General features: G+C 41.3%; 3 protein-coding genes across 5 annotated transcripts; 1 reads left to right on the top strand and 2 right to left on the bottom strand.

Annotated features, from left to right (window-relative positions):
• Window positions 1–868: 868 nt before the first annotated feature.
• On the bottom strand, window positions 869–3,755 carry LOC307265839 (uncharacterized protein). Of its 2 annotated transcripts, XM_080047654.1 has the most exons (3): window positions 3,419–3,755; window positions 2,877–2,999; window positions 869–2,552 (listed from the first exon to the last, which is right to left on the bottom strand). In XM_080047654.1, the coding sequence occupies exons 2-3, from the start codon at window positions 2,996–2,998 to the stop codon at window positions 1,397–1,399; spliced, it is 1,278 nt and encodes a 425-aa protein (XP_079903780.1). In that variant the 5' UTR covers window position 2,999; window positions 3,419–3,755; the 3' UTR covers window positions 869–1,396. The 2 variants fall into 2 exon arrangements, with proteins under 2 accessions (XP_079903780.1, XP_079903779.1); XM_080047653.1 differs by lacking the exon at window positions 3,419–3,755 and having other exon boundaries at window positions 2,877–3,272.
• A 5,457-nt stretch (window positions 3,756–9,212) lies between these two features.
• Window positions 9,213–26,060, top strand: fdft1 (farnesyl-diphosphate farnesyltransferase 1). Of its 2 annotated transcripts, XM_080048289.1 has the most exons (8): window positions 9,213–9,390; window positions 11,480–11,577; window positions 20,875–21,058; window positions 21,548–21,676; window positions 22,380–22,571; window positions 23,174–23,350; window positions 23,653–23,805; window positions 24,701–26,059. In XM_080048289.1, the coding sequence occupies exons 1-8, from the start codon at window positions 9,292–9,294 to the stop codon at window positions 24,929–24,931; spliced, it is 1,263 nt and encodes a 420-aa protein (XP_079904415.1). In that variant the 5' UTR covers window positions 9,213–9,291; the 3' UTR covers window positions 24,932–26,059. The 2 variants fall into 2 exon arrangements, with proteins under 2 accessions (XP_079904415.1, XP_079904414.1); XM_080048288.1 differs by having other exon boundaries at window positions 9,271–11,577; window positions 24,701–26,060.
• On the bottom strand, window positions 11,856–16,305 carry LOC307266297 (uncharacterized protein). Its single transcript, XM_080048277.1, has 3 exons — window positions 16,289–16,305; window positions 13,320–14,952; window positions 11,856–13,161 (listed from the first exon to the last, which is right to left on the bottom strand). Exons 2-3 carry the CDS (start codon window positions 14,460–14,462, stop codon window positions 12,655–12,657), a joined length of 1,650 nt encoding a protein of 549 aa, XP_079904403.1. The 5' UTR covers window positions 14,463–14,952; window positions 16,289–16,305; the 3' UTR covers window positions 11,856–12,654.
• Window positions 26,061–27,321: the final 1,261 nt, after the last annotated feature.

The following is a 27,321-nucleotide window of genomic DNA, read 5'->3' as shown; positions in this document are numbered from 1 at the left end:
TGAAGCTCCTTGTCCCTGATTTTTTTCAAACACTGCCAAATAATCAAGCACAACACCAAATCATACAATCATTTTTGTTGTAGTGGGGAGGCTCAGTCTCGTAAACGTACAAAACCAAAACCCTTGCAAAGTAAATACCAGTTAGGCTAACTGGATAAAAATGATATAAGTGCACGTTGTATGGGTGAACTGATCCTTTAAAAATCCCCAAATTGGCAGTGGACGATGACAGTCAGGTGTTATTCGTAGCGCCCATGAGTGTAATGCACAAGTGTAACTTCTCAGTGAATCTAATTCTAAAAAGAAAAGCTAACGTGGAGGCATTTCTTATATCAACTTACTGCTCACTGTGATAGAAACAGCTCCCTGGCGGCCTGTTTATTTCTGGACCATTGTCTGAACTGTATACTATTGACCTTGTCATATAAACTGTAAAAAAAAAGAAAAAAAAGAAGAAATGTAAAGAAAAAACATGTCGGTATTGACATATCTATGAAGTAATACATGATAAACTACCTATGCAGCATTGAAGTTGCACATGATGAACTTGGAAGGAAGCAATAGCACATAGCTCCCTCTGCTGACACAAGTGCAGATGTACACCCTGCTAGTATTTATTATTAGAATTATTATATACAGCCCCAAACCACACAATTGTCTAATAATCCTCTGTCAACTGAAGGTTGTTTGATAAGCTTTATGAAGGAGTATCGTATCAAGACTGTACAGTTAGTTAGCAATACTTGATGCTTTACTTTGCCTTCCAACGACCATGGTTGGCAGCATGTCTAAATGTGGGATATGGCCACGTGTAATTACCAAAATAACGAATATAAGAGCATATACTGTATGTATAAAGAAAACTCCACTCCAGTATAATTGTAATACACCATTTGTTAAATGCTGTTAAGCAAAGAGACAGTGAAAAGATGGACGTTTCTCCGTGTGCACTAACACTACCTGATGGCCTTCCTCTGTGTGCAACTGTAGCTCTACTGAGCAAACTAATAAAGACAAAGCATTTTTTTTACATAATGCAAAAGAAATGAATGGTGCAAAGGTTTAATGTCACTTTGAATGCATACCACACATTTATGAAATATTTCACCCTATGTACAGCTCTGAAAATAATTAAGAGACCACTCCAAATGTTCAGTGTCTCTTGTTCTACTCTTTAGAGGCATATGTTTGAGTAAAATGAAAATTTTGATTTTATAATATAAACTTCCGACAACATTTCTACCAAATTCACAATAAAAATATTGTCATTTAGAGCATTTTCAATAGGTAATCTAGAGATAAAGATTTACGAAAAATCCAGACCGGTCTCTTAACTTTTTCCATGGCTGTATGTCCCCTTTAACTTCCTCCTTGCCCTGGCTTATTTATGGGAGACCTAATGTAGGTTATCCTCCTCTGAAAATTGTATCCTTCCAATCTGCAAGTGTCCTTCTGTGAACCTCATGACATCGTTGATAAAAAGCTGCACGGTGCATTGATTGAAACGCTCTGTCAGCGTCTCCCTGATGAACTCAGCGTGTTTGTCCTGCACCATCTCCTTCCAACACTGTTGAAACGTGACTCTCATAACATCCCTGAACCCTGATACGTCTGATACTTGAGAACCAAAAGTGCAATCGGTTGCAAACGCCCGTCCTTTCTCTAGATATTCCTCAACGCTTCCATTTTCAACCGAAAGCAGAAGAGCTTGCGCCGCTTCGACTGCAGTGTCTAGCTCCTGGGTGAAGATTTTTTTTTCCTCCTCTGGTTTGGATTCAAAAACGCTCTGCATACTTTTGAAGTAGCCCTTCCAGTCCTGTCCACGCACGACGTTTAGCAGCGGGAAACTCTCAGAACTCAGGAGGTTTTTAACAGCAGAAAACACATCTTCACATACGGGGCTGCTGACACCAAAGCTCTTCTTCGCTGCTTCAACATATCCCGCATGGTCCTCGGTCTGATCTATATAGTCCACTTGGCTGGAGTTAATATCCCTGAACAGAGTTTCTTTAGCTCCCTTGAAGCCCCAGCACTTCACATAACCAATAACCGTCTTGACTCCATACACAGTCCACCACTCGTGAGCTTTCCGCACCAGGTTTAACATGCACGGCCACGGGTCACAGTTTCTGGCCAAACACGGGCTGTTCCTGGTGAACACAAACACCTTCCAGTCCTCCGAGACTGCGTCTGAATCCAGAAGGGCCTGGGTTTGTTTGATGATGACGTCCTCGCTGTGCTCTCCGCTGTTGTAATCAGGATAGTAAGGTCCGTACATGACCACCTCCTCCCGTTTCTCAATGACGGCCCATGAATGCTGCTTATCTTCTGAGCCGCACTCCTCCGTCATGTCACGGTGAAACTGCAAGAATTTCTTGTTGACCGAGTCGGTGAGAAAGGTGTCATGGTGGTGGGCTTGTCTCTGCTTGAGATGCTCCAGGACTTTGGTCACGTAGGATTGGGTGTCATCAGTCCAAGAGGAGAGCAGATCAAAGACGCTCTCTGTCAGGTGTTTGGTCCCTCCATTGACCCAGGGGTGACTACAGCTTGTCCTGTCACAGAAAGATACATCATTGAAAGGAGTTAAACTATAGGGGAGAACGAGGTAATGTGAGACATCGGGTAATGTGAGACACCCCCTGTATCTAGGCAACAGAACACATTTTTGTTCATGTGAGAATTATGTTTTGTGTACTGATGTAACCCTGACATTTTTGCAGCATGCGTAACACCAAGAGGAACTGAGAATGTGACACCTGAAATACCATCAGGCCTGAGACCAACAAAGGCCCTTCCTGTTGCATCACATTGCTTGAGACAACCGTTCCTGACCTTTTATAAACAAGTACTCTTATTCCTCTTCAGTCACTACTTACCTCAGTGTGGCTCCATCGGTCTGACATCCGTGCATCAACGTTTTCAGACTGGCAAAGCATTTCCTTGTGTACCGCTGAGGCTCCTTTTCGTATCCATTGAACAGAGGACGCTTACGGCTCATCCTGAGTAAAAACAGTCTTGTTAACATGTAGGAAAAGAGGCTATTCAAAATGAACCAAATACTGTAGGCGTCAGTTGTTTAGAATGTAGTCAATTCAAGAGGCGATGCAATGCCCTTTTGTCTGTGCGTTTTCAGCATAGATAGATGTAAAAAAAAAATAATCACACACATATGAGAACTTTTGGTCAGAAAAATATACAATAATTATAATATTTATATTAAATATAGCACTTTCAACAGAAATAAAATGCACAGTGCTTCACAAGAATAAAAGCTTAAGAGATGAGATTAAAACATACAAACCTACAAAAGTAAAAGAAAGGATAATTAAAAAACATCCAAAAAAGGCAATAGGGGACTCCAAATAAAACATGCAAAACAACAATCAAAAGTCATCTTAAAGGTACAGTACTGAGTTACCTTGTGCAGATGGCGATTAGCCCTGTCACTATAAGTAGAGTGGGGGAGACGTCGCTGTAGCAGCAGTCAGCATTGAACTGTTGCAGAGGGGGCCAGAAGTAAATAATAAATAAATGCTTAACTGTGTCTCTTGAGTAATCTTCAGTAGCTCTGAGTCCAGCAACTCAATGGCAGAGTGAAACAAAAAATAAAGGGCATGGTAGCACAATAAAACTGTGTAAAAAAACCTCAGTTAAGCGTAGAATTTAACGGATATTTATGTTTTAGGTTAGCATTTATATACAGTATCTCACAAAAGTGAGTACACCCCTCACATTTCTTCACATTTTTCTTTATATCTTTCCATGGGACAACACTGAATAAATTACACTTTGATACAATGTAAAGTAGTCAGTGTACAGCTTGTATAACAGTGTAAATTTACTGTCCCCTCAAAATAACTCGACCCACAGCCATTAATGTCTAAACTGCTGGCAACAAAAGTGAGTACACCCCTTAGAAAAAATGTACAAATTGGGCCCAAAGTGTCAATATTTTGTGTGGCCACCATTATTTTCCAGCACTGCCTTAACCCTCTTGGGCATGGAGTTCACTAGAGCTTCACAGGTTGCAACTGGAACCCTCTTCCATCCATTTATGACAGCATCACAGAGCTGGTGGATATTAAAGACCTTGCGCTCCTCCACCTTCCGTTTGAGGATGCCCCAAAGATGCTCAATAGGGTTTAGGTCTGGAGACATGCTTGGCCAGGCCATAACCTTTACCCTCAGCTTTTTTAGCAAGCCACTGGTCGTCTTGGAGGTGTGTTTGGGGTCGTTATCATGTTGCAATACCACCCTGCGGCCCAGTTTACGAAGTTTGAGTGCACATGGTCAGCGTCGTACATAGAGGTTGGCTTTGGAAAATAGACGTATGAGTGCTGCCAGCATTGCTGAAGGGCTTGAAGGGGTGGGGGGTCAACCTGTCAGTGCTCATACCATACGCCGCACTCTGCATCATACTGGTCTGCATGGCTGTCATACCAGAAGGAAGCCTATTCTAAAGATGATGCACAAGAAACCCCACAAAAAGTTTGCTGAAGACAAACAGACTACGGACATGGATTACTGCAACCATGTCCTGTGGTCTGATGAGACCAAAATACATTTATTTGGTTCAGATGGTGTTAAGAGTGTGGAGCGGCAACCAGGTGAGGAGTACAAAGACAAGTGTGTCTTGCCTAGAGTCAAGCATGGTGGCTGGAGTGTCATGGTCTGGGGCTGCATGAGTGCTGCCAGCACTGGGGATCTACAGTTCATTGAATTCTAACATGTACTGTGACATACTGAAGCAGAGCATGATCCCCTCCCTTCATAAACTGGGCCGCAGGGCAGTACTGCAACATGATAACGACCCCAAACACCCCTCCGAACGACCACTGGCTTGCTAAAGAAGCTGAGGGTAAAGGTTATGGACTGGCCAAGCATGTCTCCAGTCTTAAACGCTATTGAGCATCTTTGGGGCATCCTAAAACGGGAGATGGAGGAGCGCAAGGACTCTAATATCCACCAGCTCCTTGATGTCGTCATGAATGGGTAGAAGAGGGTTCCAGTTGCAACCTGTGAAGCTCTAGTGAACTACATGCCCAAGAGGGTTAAGGCAGTGCTAGAAAATAATGATGGCAAAACAAAATATTGACACTTTGGGCCCAATTTGGAAATTTTTTCTTAGGGGTGTACTCACTTTTGTTGCCAGCAGTTTAGACATTAATGGCTGTGTGTCGAGTTATTTTGAGGGGACAGTAAATTTACACTGTTATACAAGCTGTACACTGACTACTTTACATTGTATCAAAGTGTAATTTATTCAGTGTTGTCGCATGGAAAGATATAATGAAATATTTGAAGAAATGTTAGGGGTGTACTCACTTTTGTGAGATACTGTATGTGGAAACAACACTCTTTTCTTCTGGCCCCCTCTGCAACAGTACAAAGCTGACTTCTGCTACCATGACCTCTCCCCAAAACTCCAAATAATGACTGCACTGATCGCCAACTCCATAAGGTCACAGACTAACTATGCATTAGCAACCCCAACAACCCCACTTCAAAAATACTGAACTATCCCTTTAATGTGAGACAAAGGCCGATTTCAAAGGATGGGTTTTCAATTGCTTAAAATGTAATACAAATCAGAGTTTACTTACATGGGAAGCTCCATCAATTCCAGAATATTCTTCTAGGCTCAGCTATGTCCTATAGCTCAGTCCATTTTCAAGAGAAACGGATCTGACGAAGTTAGCTCAAACTCTCAATGTGTTTCCTTGGATAACTACCTCTCACACTTTGTGAATGCAAGCACTGGGCTCCTCCTCTGGACATACAGTATTACCCAACTTGCACTCTGTTCATGTTTATAACCTCAGGCTCTTACTACTTAGCCATCAACTTGCTTTGACACCCTCATAGTCCCCTTTTTCCAGTTTATCAAGTTCCTAGAAGTATGCATAGGGGAAATATCATTGTGCTCTTTCCTACACAAATGGAGATGCATGAGATGCGTCTGCCGGGTGCATTTTATGGGTTAAAGTGATTCATGGAAGCCACAAAGTGTCACATAAAACTGCACTGCATGGTTGGCTGGTGTGCAGGTGTACACCCTCTAGCAATATCCATTAAACTACAATTGTACAAATGCATGGAGATGCATGAGATGCGTCTGCCGGGTGCATTTTATGGGTTAAAGTGATTAATGGAAGCCACAAAGTGTCACAAAAAACTGCACTGCATGGTTGGCTGGTGTGCAGGTGTACACCCTCTAGCAATATCCATTAAACTACAATTGTACAATTGTGTGTGTGTGTGTGTGTGTGTGTGTGTGTGTGTGTGTGTGTGTGTGTGTCAGGCCTGCCCAGACAAATGACTGGGCCCCAGAAAAGGTCCAGTCATTGGGCCCCCTTTACTCATACTGAACTTGTATCAATGTGCATGATGCGCTAATTCCTGCATAAACACATACCTGTGTTCTAGCCAGTTAGATTAGGGTGGGCTACTGGAAATAATAGGTGTGCAGAGATACCGACGATGCTGTGCGAGCGAGCGGAATTTTTTTGCCCTTGCAAGATCTCTGCACCTGCTTTTTGGCACATTTAATGTAACATTTACTGTAATGTAAGCTTTTAGACACACCAATGCTGTAGGGGGGTCTACCATGATAGCACTGCTACCAGAAGCTTTCCTCATCAGGATAACAACCATCTGCCACCTTCGTTTAAAGGCTAAATATGTAATTTTCAAATTTTCTTAGAAAATAATAGCTAGAATATACAGAATAATTTGCAGAACACCCTCACAAAGACACCTCAAAACTTGATGAAATATCACAGTATCTCTGAATTGAAAATCCACTTCTGCTGGCAGAAATACTGATATTAAGGAATTTTCCGGGGTACTAAAGCCCTTGAAAGTTCCCTCTTTTTTTCCTTTCTTTTCTGGTTCCCTGGTTTATGTCCAGGTCCTGGCATCACTGAGCTTGCTAGGTTAGCTTGCTCATCATCAATACATAGCTAACGCTTGCTTGGTTGACCTGCTGCATGCAACGGTTTTGAGGGGGAGAAAACAACCCATGATATTTTCAATATAAAATGTGATATATTTTACGCAAGTAACAATGAATAAGATGTTTTCTTTTATTATAGAAAGTTCTCTTGCGAATATAGCGTTCATAAGAAAGGTTGGCTAAGTTAGGTCATCCGCATTTTTATTTATTTTTTCTCTGGGGCCTGGGCCCCTTATGGGCAGCCCTGGTGTGTGTGTGTGTGTGTGTGTGCGTGTGCGTGTGTGTGTGTGTGTGTGACTATCCTGCACCTTTATAAGTCAATGTTGCCGTTTTTCTTTTTGTCTCAAACATTGGCTGAGGGATCACTTTACTTACAGTAAAATAAGAGGATATCTGGTGATATAACTTATCAATACGACAACTATGGGCAACAATCTTCTTTGTGTTTTTTCCTGAGAAATGTTGCTGGAAGACAGGGGTAAGCGTGTATTTAAACGAAGGCCTGTGAACAGTTGTGGAGAATGTCGCTGTAAACAAATCCATTGCAGAGTAACACGTTGGACAGGATCTGGGTGTTTGTGAATGTTTCTTCTAAAGTATCTTTTTTTCTGTGCTTTTCAGGTCATGGACTGACATAGCACGACACAGAAATGCTGAAATACAGGACGTTGTGGGTTTAAATTTGCTTCCGTTTTTTTTAGCTATATGCAAGTGGTGGAGCTATGCGTCCACAAGTCTGTCAGCCGGTCTATCACTTTGGCTAAGATGCAAATATCTCTATAAATATTAAATGCATTGCATGTCATATTGTCAAAGCATTCATGGCTCCCAGAAAATGAACCCATACCAACTTTTCTGAATTTATTTTTTCTGCCACCGTGAAGTTGACAATTGTGGTTTTGAGTGAATTCTTTAACTATTAAATGGATTACCAACAAAATAAATTCTACAGACATTCATGCTCCCCTAAGAATGAGTTGTAGTCAGTTTAATCCTTTTCTGACTTCTCCTCTAGTGCCACCATCAGGTCAACATGTGCTACAAGTCTACAGTCTCACAGGGCTGGTAATATGGCAGTATAGACTCCTAGTTTGTAAATTCAAGACAGAACAAAAGTATGTATTTGATCACTTTACAGTACCTTTCCTGCTTAGTAAAGAGGGTTTTGCAGTTCTGCCGCATACATGACCATATCAAGCCTCTTTCACAGCAGACTTTTGACTTGTCTTAAAAATATAGTGCGTAACTTCTGTCATGATGAATCCTGAGTTATTACATCAACACTGTTGGTGCATCTACATGAGGTAAGCCTTTGGGGATCGTGCATGGATTTTATACCTTAAAAAATAGGTATATTTCTGAGCTACGGCGCCAGTTTCTGGGGGGGACAGCAGTTTGTAAATGCCACCATACTGAGAAATACAAATATAGTTTTGTGGAGATGATAGGCTTAATAAACTGCTCAACTTAACTCAGCCTGGACAGGCTTTACTCAACATATCGGTGCATGAGCTAAGACACTTAATGTGGCCGAATTGTAACTCTTAATAAAATACATTTTGAAAAATTCAAATTCATAAAAAAAAAATTATTACATTGTTTATTGCAACTTCATGAAAAACATGTTCTTGTACTTCTGCTGCTGTGAAACTCAACTTTCCTGATGCAAGATCAAAAACTGCTCTTCTAATCATATACATCTTAGGATACATACATAGGCTATTACATAGGCTATTATCAAACAATATTAATCTTGGTTTTTTTAGCATTTTAAAAATAAAAATAAACATTCCTTTTCAGTCAAGATGAAAAAAGCATAAAGGCATAATACATCATACCAGAACAATAAAAGAAAAATGTATCCATTTAAAACAATTGACCAAATGATTTAACAAGAGATAGGCTACATTTAGAATGATGAATTAATTCCATGTTTGTTGACATGATGAAACTCACTGTCTCTTGACACTGTCTGGTGATCACAACCAACAGGTAGGATCTATCAGTCCCTCTATTATATAATTTCACTGAGCAGGTATGGTTTCCCCTTGGGATAAAGAGCGGACCAATCAGAAGCGGAGCTCCACTGACAGTCTGCTGAGGCGGGGCATCACACCAGACGCTCGGCTCGCTCATTGGTCACTGCGCACTATGCCCATGACCCGCCAGCCAATCAGAGGCGTGATGTCGATCTGACGACTTCTGTGTCTGAAAAAAGCCGTGCTGTGTTTCTGCTGCTGCTGCTACATCCCGGCCCCGCATCCTATGAGTGGGAAACATCTCGCCAGGATCACACATCAGATTGTAACAGTAACATCTGAACACCCGAAGCGAAAATGGACATCGTGAAGTCACTGGGCCACCCGGAGGAGATATACAACCTCTTTAAGTTTAAGATGGGGGGTTGCAGCACCGTCATGCCAAAGTTGAATTGGGTGAGTAGGCTACCTAGAGCTTTTTCCGAGCACATGCACATATATGCTGAACATGTCATGTGAATATAAGGGCAGCAGCCACATGGTTGGATGCATTGTTGATATTTGCATGTTGATGTTTGCCTCGCTGATCAAGTAGCACATCATCTTTCTCCTATGCACAGCATCGCGGCGACACGGAAATAAACATGACCCAACAATGGCTCCATACTTGAACAAGTAGACTAGGTCCTCACATGGTTATAGTGTAAACAGCATGCACTGAAATTGGCTGACCTACATGATGCTTGCCTTTATCAATGGAAACAGCATCATGACATGGCTAATTAGATCGTCGCTCTCTGTCCGGTGCTCGCTCAGATACATGACCACTGACTTGGGATTTACATTACATAATCAGCTTGGGGAAGGTTCAACAAATCTCATCCCCCCAGTTATAACACCAGCCCCATAGAGAGAGAGAGAGAGGGGGGGGGGGGCTGCAACAGAAGATGCCCGGAGAGTTTATATAATAGTGCCTTTCTTTTGGTTGGCAGCATTATCTAATGGCTCAGACTAAAGCTAACCTCAATCATATCCACCAATGCATTGTGTTTGTGACTCTTACAAGTCGACCTACACTTAGCCTACTTATTTGGCTACATAGGCCTGCTAATAATAATAGCCCAAAAGTAAATAAGAGTCATGCTAACTAGAGGTTGATGGGTAGGCTTATTGTGATAATCACACCAATATGACAGGAGTTTTACAATAACCTGCATGTTCTCATCTAACATCATATGTATGCAAACAGCCCTCATGCATGGTCATAATGACCCAGCTTAGTAGGATGCACTTCTGCTGGTTGTGGTGTAATGCATAAACTGAGTAAAAAAACAACTGTAAGAGTTGCTATGACAGATGAAGAATGAAAGATTCCATAAAGATTCATTCCAATGTTGTAACATTGAGAACTAAGTAACACTTTACAATAAAGATACAATAATTAACTGTTGGTTAATGCTTAATAGCCTATGCTTTAACTAAGCATTAACTTACAGTTAAAAGCTGCTTAGTTAATGCTTAATTAGAATTACCTCAGCATTAAGTAATGGTTATGATTAGGCCTACTAGATGCTTAACTAAGCATAGTTCATGGTTAACCAACCATTAACTAACTGTTAAAAACTAAACATTCACTGTAAGTAAATGCTTAATAACAGTAACTATGCATTAACTAACCATTAATAGCATTAAGTAAGCATTAACTATCAGTTAAATAATGTACCCTTAGTGTAAAGTGTTACAGAGAACTCTGCATCCGTGAGGAATAGTTTTCCCCCTGGCTATTAAGATTTGTTGCTGCGTTCATTCTCAAAAGATGGAAGTATAAGAGTGTATTTTTTCCCCCAATATCCCAAAGCTATTAACCTACTTGGCCGCTCACCAAGAGGAAGCATTATTGCATGAGCAGATGTGTTTCCTATACAAATGTCTAATGTATCTAATCTGCCTACTCTGATGCATGTGTGAAAAACTGCCCGTGTGCGCTCGTCGTAGTAGAGTTTAAAGCCTTACCAGAGGCGTTTCTTCTCTGGGAGCATGCTGAGGACACATGGGGAAGTGCAGCCTGTGTTGTTTTGGGTAGACGAGGGTGGGAGGGGCTGCAAAGTCATAACAGCAGATCTACAAACGCTGTGCGCAGACCCTGCCCAGTCACACAGCGAGCTCTGGCTGTGTTCAGATCACTGCGCCCTCCTAAACAACAGTTTTCACCTCGCTCGACCTCCTGGTTCGCTTTGCTTGTCCTCTACATGGACTGCGCGTTTCAAACCTCTCCACAGCAGGCCCTGCTATCGCCATGGAGCTGGTCGTGTTATAGCGGCCAGCGGTTATTCGTATGGCCGGAGCTTGCTGCAAGTGTCCGGCCTCGCTGTCCGTGTTGAAGCGATCGCTATCCGTGGCTCCGCGTGGCTGCGCCTACGCACCTCGCTCCCACTTTCTGGGTTTGAGGCTCGGGGAGCGGGGCCTGCAGGAGGCCGCCCGCCCCTCCAGCGCCCTCAGACCCGCAGGCTTTTACCGACACACGGCCATTTGTCTCCCCTGCCAGGAGTCCATGAGCGAGAGTCTGCGGACCTGTTACCTGTACCTGAACCAGACCAGCCGCAGTTTCGCGGCAGTGATTCAAGCGCTGGACGGGGAGTTAAGGTGAGCATACAGAAGTCGACTATGTGGGGAACTGTTGCTCAAGGTAAGGAGGAGGAGGTGTGTCTACTCTGCAGGGCATGTTTTCTTTCCTGAAGGGCAGAGCAAGGGGCGTTGGCTGGGACGGTGCTTCCCCTTTACTCACAAGTAGTAGGCCTACGTTGCTCCGTGAAACTGTTTGTGCAAAACAAACCATGCATTCAAAGGCATTTATAACTGTCAGCAGTTTATGAGTCAATATCACCATAAGGTGCCTTTGAGACTTCCCCATTTCCAAAATAAAAAGCTGAGATTTTCCATTGAACTTCATATTCATTGTATTAAGTAGATGTTATGCTGTTAGAAATGCATGTTGGTCAAGCTCCAACATTTTTTATTAATTAACTGCAAGCAGACAATGTCCATGCAAACAGCAAAATATGTCCACCCTGTCGTGGACAAATTCAAAGTAGAGTAAATACATTGTAATTACATAATGATTATAAAATGTACATTTTCAGAAAGCCATTTAGTCCCTTTCTCAACAATATATTTTAGTTAATGGGAAAAGTATTAGGATAACAATGAAATTATGGCAAACTATTTGTTTCTCTATAAAATCTGCGAGAGTTGCACTTTCTTTTCTAAATAAAATCTAACAACAAGGATATCTGGTCAAACTTTCAAACAATACTATTTGGGGCTAATTTGTTTAAAAAGGAATCATACAAAAGGTTTCACTAACTTGTGAAAATATTTGGTTTATTTTCATAAAACATGAACATCACAGGGTGGACAATGACATGACAGGGTGGACCTTGGACATGACAGGGTGGACACGTTGTGAAAAGTCATCGAATGGCCTCATAAATGCAATAATTCTAAAGTAAGTGATGTATAAAAAAAATGTCAGAGGTCCTTTTCCCATGTAAACTAAACTTAAAATGTGTTAAACTTTGTACATCATTCTGCACAGTAAAAGTCAAACATTCAACTGTAGAACAAGAAGAAAAAGTGGAGAATGGTTGATTTAAAAAAAAAAACGCATGTTACAGAGGGATCACACACCAAACAGTCTCTCCCTTTCTGCAGATATGTGGCTTAATTCTGCAGTTGCTGTTCCACATACTTCCAAGCAGACGCTTCAATCTGTACAGAGCGCTTGTTCAGAGCCTGTGGTTCTGGTATTAGGCAAAGTACCTGCCCGTCATGGTACCAACAGATGTCCTCCCGGAGACTTGGCCAGTGGAACTTGTTTATGCCATTGCGGTGCATACACTTTACTTTCACACTGTGCCCTTCTGCATCCATGATGAAACCTGGGTATGCTTCATTGTCGTAATTTACGACGCACCACTCGCCAATGTGCTTTGCCTCAATCATTTCTGGTCTCCTAGGGTTATCTGGTGTCTTTCCACATGCTGGGGACTCAGATGAAACAGGAACATCAGCTAGAGTGACCTCTTGAAGGTTAAAGCAGGGGCAGTCCAAAACACCTTCCTCCCTTTTACACAGACATGAAATGTCTCGGTATTTCATCTGGCCGGGTGTCAGACTGATAGCTTGGTGGATTCTCATAGTGCCTTTTATGGCAGCTATTGCAGGTACCTATAGTGAGGGGGTGGAAAATCAAACATTAATACATTTAACTTAACCACAACACATGAAAAGATCAGATTTGACAAAACTAGTCTGTAATCTGGATGGGAGAGAAACCGGGACAGAAGGACTATGGGTTGCATTGGATAATGGATTATAGTTTTTACCTCAGTCTTTGATTCAATATCCCTCTCTGGGACGAAGAACAGCTCGACAGATGTGTCCAGGCTTTTCAGCTTTTCATACAAGCTCTGGGCATCAGGGATGTCTCCTCCATGGGCCACAATCCGGTCTGCTGACCTCTTGAGGGCCCCACCCACACCGTCTGGTGCCCCCTTCCCATGACTAGCCTCAAAAAAATTCCATGTTATTTCTTTGAAGCCATACTTGTAGGGTTCCGTTGAGAGGTAGAAGAAATTTCCCTTTTGTCGATACTGCGTTGCAGGCCCGTCGCTGAAAAAATGAAGTATGCTGACTTGAGGGTGTCGTTCTCTCACTACCTTCAGCACTGGATCAAGGTGGGCCCAGATGGCCACAGGGTCGTGTCTTCTGGAGGGTGATATGGAGCAAAAGGTGTGTGGCGCTTGTTCACCAGCGGTGTAAAGCACTCCAGTGTGCAGACTGGCCTGCTGATGTGAGCCTCCAAAATGCACAGATTGTATTTCTTCGCTGTACTTGCATGAGTAATTTTCGCTAAAATCTATATGCAAGAGGGACTCATTGTGCTTCAGGCTCCTCCTGAGCTCCCTGTAGGCATCAAACTGCCATTTAATGTTGAAGACATGGCGCCTAAAATGGAGAAGCCTCTCCTGGAAATCTGTGTTAAGGTCATGCTCCTTTGTTGTTATCTCCCTTTTCACTGTGATTGTTGACACCTTCTCATCCTTTGTGATTTTCTCTGTCATCCACTGAGATAAACGAATGTTCCCTTCCCCAGGAGTTTTCAGCATCGGGTGACAAGTTAGGAGGCATTTACTGCACTCACCGTAAGCACAGACCTTGGCTTTCGGGTCGCACATGGTTACTTCAGACATTTCCTCAATGTTTCTTGAGGACAGCAACCCTTGGCTCTGCAAGGCATTGGCCATGAATTGCAAGTTCTCATGTTTTTTGCAGAGACATGTGTCACGGTCAGAGGAAGAGGGGGTTACCACCCAAAAGGGTCTGAGACGGCAAAAGGAGGTGTATGACATGTGGCCAATGTGCTCAGAGAGAAACCTCCTATGCAAGTTCTTCATTGTATCGGTAAGCAACCTCTTCTGCATCTTCTTCTTCAGCCGCGTGACTGTTTGTTTGCGGCCAGTCGTCATTCGACTAACATCATCTCGAAGAAAAAATGATGTAACTTTCTTCCTAATCTCATTTCGACTGACGCACCTCCTCCCATGGTAGGTGAGATCCACAGGATACTTTGCTCTCTTCTTAGAGTAGCCAAAATAAGTCTGGGCATGCTTTTGGAGCTTGTACTTATTCAGAATGTTTCCACTGACCACTTTTGCAATCAACTGCTTCTCTCTGTTTGTTTTTGCATTTTCATATTTACTTCTAATATCTTCAATCAGGGATGTATGGAAAAGAAGAGCTCTTTTGATGGGTGAATTCACTTTTTGACGTCCCAACAAAGCCTTGACTTTTGCACGTGGTGATTTGGACGCACTTTCTTTCTTGGTCCTATGGAACCTCTTCTTATATTTCTCAGTTTTAGTTTTCTCTTTTGCGAGCTGTGCCTCCAATATTTTGATCTGTTTTTTCAGTTTCCTCTTCGAACTCCTTCGAATGCTTTCCCCTTGACGCCGTTGCCTGAAACACAAAATATTTGTAAGGATTTTTGTTAGAGTTTAGTGAGTTAGCTATCAATGTGTAATTTTATGGGGACATAAACAGTTGATAATTGTCCTTCAAATAAATCCAAACTTTCTAATAAGTCTCATCAGCTAAACTTCCAATGATCTAACCTGGAGGGCCCTGGCTCAGGCTGATTTTCAGGAGCTGCAGGGGAGTTGGGTGGTGTCTCTGACTGCAGCAAAGCACTGGCCCTGTTTCTTGCTCTAGCTTGACTTTTTCTCTCTCTCCATTTCTTTCTTTTTGCCCTTTTCTCTCTCTCACTGAGCTCATTGACACCCTTCTTCTTTCCAGTCTCTCTGTCTTTCTTCCATTTGTCCCTCTCTTTCGCAAGGTACTTTCTTCTTCTGTCTGGGTCAGCATCACGACGTTCCCTATATCTCCTTGCTATCTCAGCTCCTTTTGAGCTCATTCCTTGAAAAAGACAAATCAAAATGTTCCCTTACACACTGGTCCAGCTTATAATTGGCTGTTTTTGACTACTTTTGATTTAACCCTAACCCTCATTGTTTTGACACACAAACCAAAAAAATGACTACACTACACACTACACATTACATAACACACTAACTATACACTCCAAACACGCTAAATATCACAAATCTCTCAACTCTCAAAATTCGCTATCTCTATCGCTCTATCACAGTCATTGTTAATTGGCAATATTCACGAAAAGCGTACATTATTTATCGTAAGTCCAGTTTTACTTGGCCTATCAACACAATTTAAAACTGGTATATAGTTTGAAGGCCGAACCTTCCCATAAATTGAAACGGAGACTCACTGAGGCTGCGTGTTGCTCACGTGATTTGGATTTGCCGCTTCTGTCAACCCCAGAGGGTTTGGCGGTCCAGGTAAACTAGGCTTGCCTTATCAAACTAGGCTTGCCAATACCGATATTGCCAAAAAAGTCCATATTGTCCACTCTTTTATGTGTGTAATAGTTGTAATATGTGTAACATTATCAGCATGTGGCGTAAACTATGCGCATGTCCACCCTGTCACGAACCATGTCCACCCTGTCATGGAAGGCTTGATGACAGGGTGGACAATGACAGGGTGGACATTTTTGGCTAATGTTAGCATTTAATGAGCACATGGTGGACCTTCAGTTAGCAAGATGATTCAGTTAGCAAGGTGACTGTGTACCGTTTAACAAATATATTTCAAATTTCTGAAAGGTTTTTATATTAATTGATATTTCACTATGACAGAGTGGACATGTTAAGCTTGACAACATCCAACTACACACATAATATGATGAAAATTACGAAATAAAAGTATAAATACTTACTCTGCAACTAGCCACTGTTTCAGCCTCCACTGAAGAAAGACAAAATGGTGGTAGTAACGCCCCTGATGACATCAGAGCGGTTCTTAAAGGGGCAGTTACCCCATAATGACAGGGTGGACAGCAATTTCAGGGACACATGCAAAACGTTTAATATGATTATGAAAATAGAATATACATAATCAAAATTACTCACTTTATCAAATAACTTGTTGTGGACAAAACAACCATGTAAAAAAAATTTTGATTTAGTATCATTTAACCACTTATTACAGACACTGTAGTAAGCAGAGCAGTGTGTGGGACATGCCAAAATCACATACATCCAATTAAAAAAAATGGTATAAAATGAAGGAAACACATTTCAAGAGACTTATCATTGTACTGATATGTGTGTAAATGTTTGGCCATTTATAATAAGACCTCAGAGTTTCATTATTCTGCTACATTTTCATGATGACTGAGTGATTCTGATGAGGACACCAAAGGCACTTTATAGTGATATTGACCCTTATACCTTCTTGAAGTGCATAGGCATACATTGTGTTCTTGGAGTCTTGCATAGGTCCACTCCACAATTCAAATGGGTTGTCCTTCAAAAATAATGCCTTGTGTTTGTATCAGGCACCAATGCCCTTTATTCTGGACAGCAGTTTGCACAAAAAAAAGCTTATCAATTCAACCACAGGCAGCTGCCTCAATAAACTAACATGCACTGCAGGTCATGGCAGACCCAATCCTTTTTGAAGGGACTGTCGAGTGTCAACAATTAAAACGCACGCCAGTACCTACTTCTCCATTGTATTAATAGATGGTTATTTATTGTTGATATCAGAGGAAAGTATTGCATGACTAAGGATATTCTACACAAATAACATGGTTGCAACTAACTAATTATTTATTAATCTTTGGAATATCTCGTAGTGCTAAATGATGATATCTTCAAACTGTCTCTCAACTATTTACGACTTAATGTTGCCAGATTGGGATGGTTAACCTATATTGACCTGCAGAAGGCATCTAATGGGAAACTGCTATTAATACAGACAGTGCTGTCTAATTTAAGATCACCTTTTAGGTCAGAACTGACAGAAAAGAGATGACAGCTGTTTCTAAATACTTACTTCAGTGTATGTGGGTGTGTGTCTGTCTGACTGTCTATAACAGGGGTGTCAAACTAATTTTCACAAAGGGCCGAATTACGACTTGATAATCACACGAAGGGCCAGACATGTAGCTTACTGACATGCCTTCTTTTTAATCCAAAACTCAAACAACATATCTAGGTATATAACCTGCGTACATACAGGGGCATAGGCTAGGTTTTGTTTACATATTTTGGGGGACAAATTATAGGTGGGGGGTAGGGATGGCCATTTAGAATTTTTTCTTTAACCGGTTAACCACCAGAATTAACGGTTATTAACCGGTTAACCGTTAAGATTTAATGTAGCCTATTCATAGTGAAATACATGAAGCATTATAGCCGGGCTCCTGACCTTTTTTTGTTCCAAGGACCGGCATATTAATTTAAAAACAATTCAGGGAACAGTAGCCAATTTAAATGCCTACATTTTGACATTCACACGGCACCTTGTCTGTTGTGAGAAGAGGTCTAGTATGCGAATGTAGGAGCAGAAAGTGCAATAAGTGACTGAAAAGGGACATTTACACACACACACACAGGCTTAGGGGATGGGTAGCCTACCGAAACCCGGTGCTAAGTAGTGCAGAGCACGGGGCAACATTTTGAAAGACCGTAATATTGATAAGTTCCGATGTTATCAGTACTGCATAACGATACTTAGTTAACGCTTTTGTTTATGACGGATTTTCGCTATTGATCCTGGCACACAATCATGGCAGACCTGTGTCTGTGCAGGGGGCGGGCACTCACTGCCTGTCTGTCACTCCCTCACACACTCACTGAGACGGTGATAGATGCAGGACAGCATCCACCTCAAGAAGGCTAATGCTAGCGCTATGTTAAGCTAGCGGGAGCCCACGCTGTAAATTCAATTATACAAACATATGACACGGGAGTGTTGTGACCATAAGTTGTGACTGGGAGCGTACCATGGACCTATTATAAAGTTTAGAGGAGCCTACACTACTCGTTTCATTCTTTACCGACAGTTGGCATTCTTACATCCGGTTTAGCGATATCAAAATAAGAGTCCGGATTTCAGAGAAATTAATATTTTTAATTTTTTTTTAACCGTTTAACCTTTAGTATTAACCGGTTAAAGATCTTCTTAACGGTTAACGGTTAACCAGTTAACCATGGACATCCCTAGTGGGGGGTATGGGGGTGCTCCCCCAGAAATGTTTGTGCGTCAAACACTTAATTTCCTGTATTCTGGTAGTTTATTCTGTTTCTGTTTTCTGCGTTAATTTATTGTAGAAATGTCTTTATTTTTGTAAAGGAAAAGACAACATTCAGGTTCCTGGTGAAACAAATATAAAGGACTATAATGCAGTAAGGCTCTCAGCCATCCTGGATTGAGCCACAATATGTTTTCTCTTGGATTTTTCTAAACTTTCTGCATATTCAAAACATATCACGTTTTTTTATTTTATTTTTTATAGGAATCATGACCCAGCACCAGTGTTAACTATTTATGACACTTTACATTGGTAATGAAATGCAAAGCCACCATTGGAAACAAAAGGGGTGGGCTATCAGCGGCTGTCTAACATTAGCTAGTGAGCTATATTGTAACTTGAGGCAAAAGTTAGAAACCAAATAATGTTAGCATTCATCCTTAGACAGTTGACAAAATCAATCATCAATATTAGCATGCTATTTAGCTACATAGATTGGCTTATTTACAGCCATTAGAAAACTGACATCTTTTCTTCAATGCAAGTTCATCAATTCATGGCTTAAAATCCTGAGCTGTGGAACTTTCAGAAGACATTCCTAGTGGTAAGCTGCGAGTGTCCTAACGGTTGGGAGCGTGTGCGACGTGCAGATATGGCACAGGCTCCACATGAGAGAGAAAAAAAATTTAAAAAAAAATTTATGTGGGCCGAATTTAATGGAATTGCCGAATTGGTTCGCGGGCCAGATTAAATATCGAAACGGGCCAGATTTGGCCCGCGGGCCAGAGTTTGACACCCCTGGTCTATAATATGTGTCTGTCTGTCTCTGTGTGTGTGTGTGTGTGTGTGTGTGTGTGTGTGTGTGTGTGTGTGTGTGTGTGTGTGTGTGTGTGTGTGTGTGTGTGTGTGTGTGTGTGTGTGTGTGTGTGTGTGTGTGTGTGTGTGTGTGTGTGTGTGTGTGTGTGTGTGTGTGTGTGTGTGTGTGTGTGTGTGTGTGTGTGTGTGTGCTCAATTTGTCCCCAGGTCAAAGGGGAATCCCTTATTCTGTCAGTGATTCTTGAGAAGTGTGACAAAACAGGGTGCAATGTTGAAAAAATACAAACCCTATGTTTAGGCAAATCAAATTACATGTTTGTATCCAACATATACTAAGCCACTGAGCTGAGCTTGGACACAACCTCCCAGCTTTTGTTTTTTTTACCGCCATTGGCCTATCACCACCGTCAGATGTCAACTCCGTCAGATTTCCTGACTGACGGTGGTGATATATTTAAAGTTTTTTAAACATAACAAATGGAATTTATCTAGTAGCCATTTGGCTTTTCTGTTGATGTTAGGTGCTAGTATGAACTACTTGATGATCGAAACATTTCAAATTACTTCTTCAGAAATTGTAAGTCGGTGTTGACATATCATGGTTGTGACACAGGACTTTCAAGATTCGGAATGTAAAATATTCTAAAACTACAACACTTATCAGAGCCTGTCTGACTCTAATGTACTCTGCAGAGGTAGAATTTGACAAGAGGTCCTTCAAAGTGACAGCTGCCCCTTATTTCGCCTGATTTTATTACATGTTGACCTAAAGTGGTCCCACCACTCAGAAAGCATATAAAACATGAATGTGTTGAAGAAAAACTGTTTTTATTGATATGAGAGATTATTTAGATGAAAAAAGCTATTTTAATCATTAAAGTACATTTTTAATAGGTTTTATTGCATATGAAAGATTCAAACCTCCTCTGAGGACACACTGTTTTGGACGTTGTGAGAAGATAACAAGTGACATATATTTGACATAATAATTATTATTATTATTTTTTTTAACCTTTATTTATACAGGTAAATCCCATTGAGACCGAAGACTCTTTTGCAAGGGAGACCTGTTTTCCTTTCCCACGTTACCATTCACACACACATTCATACACCAATAGCAGGCTAACTATCGACATTCAATAATGATCAAATTAAATTTAAGAGGATAATTGTGCTCCAGACATTCTATTCTTAATCCATAATAACATCTACAATTTTAAATATTTTTAGTTTTAAACATAACAGCAGTTACATATGGAAGACGGCCTTTTGTCCCGGTTCTCAAGAATCACTGATGTGATGTCTGTGTGCTTTTTTACTTAGCTGACATTGTTTTCATCCAACATCTTGCATTTCTAAACACACTCAAAAGAAAATATATTTTCCGTGTCTCACCACATCCTCCTCCTTCGTTTTATTTTTTTTTATTTTTTTTTTAAATGCTCCAGACACGCGGTGTGTATCTTCTACCTGGTGCTGCGTGCTCTGGACACGGTGGAGGACGACATGAGCATCTCCCTGGACAAGAAGGTCCCCATGCTCAACGACTTCCACACCTACCTGTACCAGGCCGACTGGTGCTTCAACGAGAGCCAGGAGAAGGACCGACAGGTGCTGGAGGATTTCTCCACGGTCAGTAGCAGCGAGTTTGTTTATTTAGTCTTAATTTTCTTTTTTTTAAAGATTTTTTTCGGGCATTTTTGCTTTTATTAGACAGATTGGAGAGACAGAGTTAAAATGGGGCAGAGAGGGGAGGTCATGCAGAGAACTGACCCGGGCGGGATTCAAACCGGGGTCTTCTGCGGGGTCTTGGCCCAGGGGGGGCGGGGGTGGGGGTCTTAATTTTTCTGCAACGAGAAAACAAATTATCTAAAATAAAATCTTTGTGACTGTAATCTGATGTAAAAATGTATCTGTCGACTGAATGATTCTCATAACTTTATCATTATGCGGCTGGCTAATCCTCGTCTCAGTACTGTACGTTAGCAGTCATCCATGTGGAAACATTGGTATAATTTAACGTGTATGTTGTATGTCTTTTTAAATGGACCTTGAGTCCCTTGAATAAAGCTGATTGATTGATTGATTGATTGTAATCCTCATGGTGTGCTCCCGATCCAGATATCACTGGAATTCAGAAACCTCGCTCAGGAATACAGAGACGTCATCTCAGATATCTGCCACCGTATGGGAGTGGGCATGGCTGAGTTCCTGGAAAAGAAAGTGGGATCCATGAAGGAGTGGGACCTGGTAAGTGTGTTTGCTGTGTGATATAGAAATAGAAAATATCATAAATATGTCATAGGAACATATTTTTAAATTCTCTTAAAGGTGGAGTCAGGGATTCTGGGGAATGCTTGTTTTCAAAATCACTTTTTTACTTCACCTTTTTAAAGCTGTAATCGGGCATTTTTCTAGTGGTCGTAAATGTAGTTGCAGGCACTTCTGGGCCAGAGTTACTTTCAAAAATGCTGCAATCTATTTCATGTGGAACATCGGGAACTTCAGACAGCACACACAGTGGTCTCTGTGCAGAAAGACCTTTCCATCAATTTTTTCCATCTGATTGTATAACAATCAAGCAGAAAGCATTGATTGATTGATTGATTGATTGATTGATTGATTGATTGAGCGATTGAGCGAAGCAGCAAATAAAGGTGCTTTTATCAGTGGGTCATATGCTCAATCACCATTGTGTTAACTCACTGTTTGATAGATGGGAACTTAACAGACAATAAAGTAGATGGTAATGTTACAGAGTATAACTTTAAGGAAAATGTCCTTTAAACATAAAACTATGTCTCTGACTGACAGTAGTCTGTACATATTTAATTGGCCACAATCTACTGCATGTTGTAGATGTTAGACTAATTTGGCGTGCTCAATCAAAAACCAGTATTTGAATATGAAAGCTGGTTTAATTTTTTATTTTTTTTTCCCACCATCTGTGCAGTATTGCCATTACGTAGCCGGCCTGGTTGGTATCGGCCTTTCCCAGCTGTTCTCTGCATCCAAGCTGGAGGACCCTGAGGTGGGGAGGGACACGGAGCTGGCCAACTCCATGGGCCTGTTCCTCCAGAAGACCAACATCATCCGAGACTATCTCGAGGACACGCAAGAGGGACGTGCCTTCTGGCCACAGGAGGTAAGAGCATGTGTGTTTGTTTTAGCCGTGTGTTTAACCCTGAGACCACAGTTATGGCATCGTGATAATATAAGAGAATACTCCATAATATTTTTTTTTCAATTACATTGTGCATTTGTGAATTGCATTTCTATACAAAAGGTGTTGATGTAACCTCTGGTGCTTCTTTTATTCTTTTGGCACACGCAGATTTGTGTGCAGCCTGCAGAGTTGTGTCACGTGTGTCAGTATTAAATAGATTGTAAGAAAGGGAGAAGTGTTGCTGTAGTCGTTGTTTCCCATTTGAGTAATCGCCCACGAAATGCATCTTTTACAAGTCATCTATTAATGTTGGTTAGACAAACAGCAGAGGGAGCACCTTTGTTGCTTAGAGGACGGCACCATTGTACCAAAGGCAAATGTATTGTCGATTCTGCAATATGTGCCTGACAATACATATATATTTTTTTAAAGTGCGAAAAGTAAGGCAAAACAAAGCGGTAAAGAGAAACTAAAGTAATTTAAAATGTACAATAATAAAGGACATAACAATGTGAGAAAATGTACCCCGAGTCCCCATGTGTGATGATAGTATTGCGTCCTCTGTGCCCATGCGTCTGCAGGCCTGGAGTCAGTTTGCGGGGCGGCTGGAGGACTTGGCCCAGCCTGAGAAGCTGGAGTCTGCTCTGTCCTGTCTCAACCTGCTGGTCACAGATGCTCTGGGTCATGTGCCCGACGTCATCGCTTACCTGTCCCGCCTGCACAACCAGAGCGTCTTCAATTTCTGTGCCATTCCACAGGTGCACACTGGTTCATTACTCACACTGCAGTTTGATTGTTGTGTGTGTGTGTGTGTGTGTGTGTGTGTGTGTGTGTGTGTGTGTGTGTGTGTGTGTGTGTGTGTGTGTGTGTGTGTGTGTGTGTGTGTGTGTGTGTGTGTGTGTGTGTGTGTGTGTGTGTGTGTGTGTGTGTGTGTGTGTGTGTGTGTGTGATGGGATATATTTGAACAGCACAGATTTCAAAGAACTGCTGTTAGCTGTTTACTTCAATCCACTAGTTTTTAGAAGACACTTGACTACATGCTAATCCCTCTTCCGACCAGGTGATGGCAATAGCGACCCTATCGACGTGCTACAACAACCCCAAGGTGTTCCAGGGAGTGGTGAAGATCAGGAAGGGACAGGCCGTCACGCTCATGATGGAAGCCACCACCATGAGAGCCGTGCAGACCATCATCGCACAGTACAGCCAGGAGGTGGGTGTGTCCTTTGTGTTTCGCTCTCTTAAAGGTGCCCTGCGTTCCAAATCACATACTTTTTTCTTTTTTACTACACTACATACTAAAGTACAGAAGAGTTTAAGGGCCACAGGAGAGAAACAAAATCAGATAAGGAAGATTTTTCTTTCAATTTGTTGAGAAATGTCAAGAATATTTTTTTGGCATACTAAATAGTAGGGAAGTATAGCAATTGGAACACGGGTGGGGAAAAATGTGTTGTTGTCAAAATCACGTTTCTTTTGTGAAAATCGGTGAATATCTCCTCACGATCCGCGTACTGTGTGCGCTCTGAAAAATGCAATACAAAGCCTAGGCTCTGTAAACTGTTATGGAAAACACAGGGTATCTAAAACAAAGTGGGCCCACCCTTAGCTAGTAACATGCCAGTTTACAGAGCCAACGCTGTGTATTAACATCAAATGTAATTTTAGTGCGCACACAGGTAGCTCCATAATATGGAGCTACACTGTATACATTTCATGAGGAAATTTATACAGTGATTTTGACAGCAATGGATTTTGACAACACACATTCTCCAGAATGCCCACCTTTTTATCTCCATCACAGTGGTGTACTTTAAAAAAAAATATATATTTTTAACACAAACACACAACTGGAAAAGCGACCCCACAAGCGAAAGACAAAAAAAAATAACAACTAACATGGCGTTCTCTACTGAAAAAGGTTTCTAAGACATTGTTTAAATCAAAGGTAAATGTTAAACAAAAAACAAAAAGGTGTCATGAAGGTCTCTTCAGCGCTGCTATATGGTCGAGGAAAGGCTGCCTTATCTGGTTAAGTTGTTCTACTTTTCCTGATACTGTGGTGCACTTTTAACACAAAAAACTATCTTGCGCCCCACATCTTGCAGATCCTACAGAAGGTCTCCCTCACTGACCCGTCGCGGGACAAGACCCTGCACGTGCTGGCCCTGATCCGGGAGAAGTCGGCCCTGTCTCAGTCCAGCCTGAGCTCCAGGCCCCCTCACCTGTCGCCCATGTACCTGTCTGCTGCCATGCTGCTGGCCGCACTCAGCTGGCAGTACCTCAGCACCACCGCAGCACAGGCACAAGGCACCGGCGGGGACGTGCAAGGACAGTGAAGCCCATTTTACCCATCATCCTTTTCCACCCACAGACTCAATTAACCCATTCACCCTCTCTCTGTAGTTCTGTTTTTTATGACTGGAAGAGTCTGAAGCACTTTGGTCTTCTTCATGACGGCCATCACAGGAACCATGGACATGTTTTTAGACTATGGAGGGGTTCTGGTGGCAGGCTGCTCGAATTAGTGTTGTCTGATTAGTGATGGCAAGTGTACTACATACTGCATCCGGATAAATTATTAACACACACGCACACACACACACACACACACACACACACACACACACACACACACACACACACACACACACACACACACACACACACACACACACACACACACACACACACACACACACACACAGAGCGTTGTGTGGTTATGTTCACCAGCAGACATGGCACATTGAAGCAATTCAGGGGCGTTTTGTTGTTTGACCTTTTATGATTTGTTTTTTTTTCTTTCTTAATTTAGTTTGATTTATTTGAACCCTTTTGACCCTTTTTTGAACTGAGTGAAATGATTCGGTACATTCAAATCTTTGAAGACAGAAAAAGTAACAGTTTAATTTATCTTCATTTAGTGTGCTGAAATGTTCAAATGCACAACACATGACACTGCCCATTTGAGGGTTCAGCAAACCTCATTTAGTTTTTGTTTTAATTTTTGTCTCAAACCCAAGTCCTCATTTGTTTCATGTGAAATTGAAGCTAGTTTCATATTCCACTTGTGATGTTTCTAATGCAAAAACACTATAATGAATTGGTACACCAGTGCGCTTAAGGGAAATGCACTGTATGTAGGCAAAGGCAACAACGTCCACTAATGGCAGAGCTTCGTATCAACACTTTACCGTCTGCGTTCTTTGCTGTTTTTACTCGTTCCCTCTTTTGGAAATAGGAGAGAAATGAATGGTGCAATTCCGCGCCAGTTTTGACGTGGACTGTTCAAAACGAATAAGGGAGAAAAAAAACGTGATTTCCGATACATTGTATGGCAGAAATGAATGCATTTTGAGACTGCTAGCTAAGTGTCCTTAACACAGCTTTGGTGAGTAGAAAGGCTAGCACAGAGTAACCTTGTACAGAACCAAAGGAGAGCTACACACATTGCTATGTAATGTGACATCTTGATTTGTAAATATTTGAACAAATAAAGAGCTGAAAACATCTAGTGAAAATCACTAAATGGTGATTGCGCAAGCCCTGTTTTCTTTATAGCTTGTTGATTATAGTCGTTAAAATGTAATTTTGCTGCACTTTGCTATTGTTCAATTTATTTCTTAGCTTGTTGTGTGTATACATCTATTATTATATTTACTATCTATGGTATAAATGATCCCAAGTTATGACCTTAAAAGAAATAAAACATTTAAAATTTTCATAAAGTTTATATATTTATGGTAAGTAGCACATGTTCCTTTTATTACCAAGCCATCATTTTAAGCTCAGTCGTCAACCTTTGGTAAGACGTTTAGTGCAGTAAGTCTCATGATGTGTACAATCATTACGCATTCTTTACACAGACATGTGATTCCATAACTTGTAAAAAAAAGAGGCAATAAGAAGTGAGACTATTAAAGAGGACTGGTGTTTGGTTCAAGGAGAGTAAAGGAAGGATTTGCCTCTAACAAACGTCTGTCGAAAAGAACTGCAACACAGGTAAACGTTAAGACTTCAGGAGATTGTTTTTCTTTGTATTGTTTTATCAGGAGTAGTGATACTTTATTACATATTTATATTTGAGTTGATGACAAGAGATTTGAATGTGCATACTAGACTTCATCCCCAGCAAATATACTTAATAACCTAAGATGAAATTATGACTATAGTTTCTTTGTACTTGTGCCGCTCTGTCTTATTCCAAATGTGTATCAATCCATTTATAAGATACATGTATTTGTGACACCAATGTGCTTATTTCACAACCATATTTAGATGTGATTACAACAAGGACATTTTTTGGTGAAATCATTTCAGCATGTTGAGAAGATGCTCCGGTGGGATCGCGTCAGTTACATTGATGAATATCCTAACCACCTAAATTACACTCTCATTATTTGTGTTGTAAAGATTAGGTTGGATAGTTGTATTGTCATTGCATATACAACACAGCAACATTTTGTTTACAGCACCTCTCCAACTAGCAGCATTTAATCAGGCATAAATAAGTCATAATAAATAAGCCATAGAAATAGTTCATAAAGCAGCAACCTCTCTGCAGTCCATGGCTGTGATCGAAAAGCCATAACTAACATCCTACTCATACTCATTTTGACGTCAAATTGAGTATGTGATGGTTGTGTATGCAAGTTTGTGTTGGCAAGAAATTCCCAGATGAGTACTAACTTCTGGGAAGATTTTGTGTATGAATCAATAGGATACTTTT

The sequence above is a fragment of the Ammodytes marinus genome (assembly GCF_949987685.1).
Source record: "Ammodytes marinus genome assembly, chromosome: 19".
Lineage (NCBI taxonomy): Eukaryota > Metazoa > Chordata > Actinopteri > Uranoscopiformes > Ammodytidae > Ammodytes > Ammodytes marinus.
Note: the sequence above shows the minus strand (reverse complement) of the source record. Positions and strands in the feature narration are given on the sequence as shown.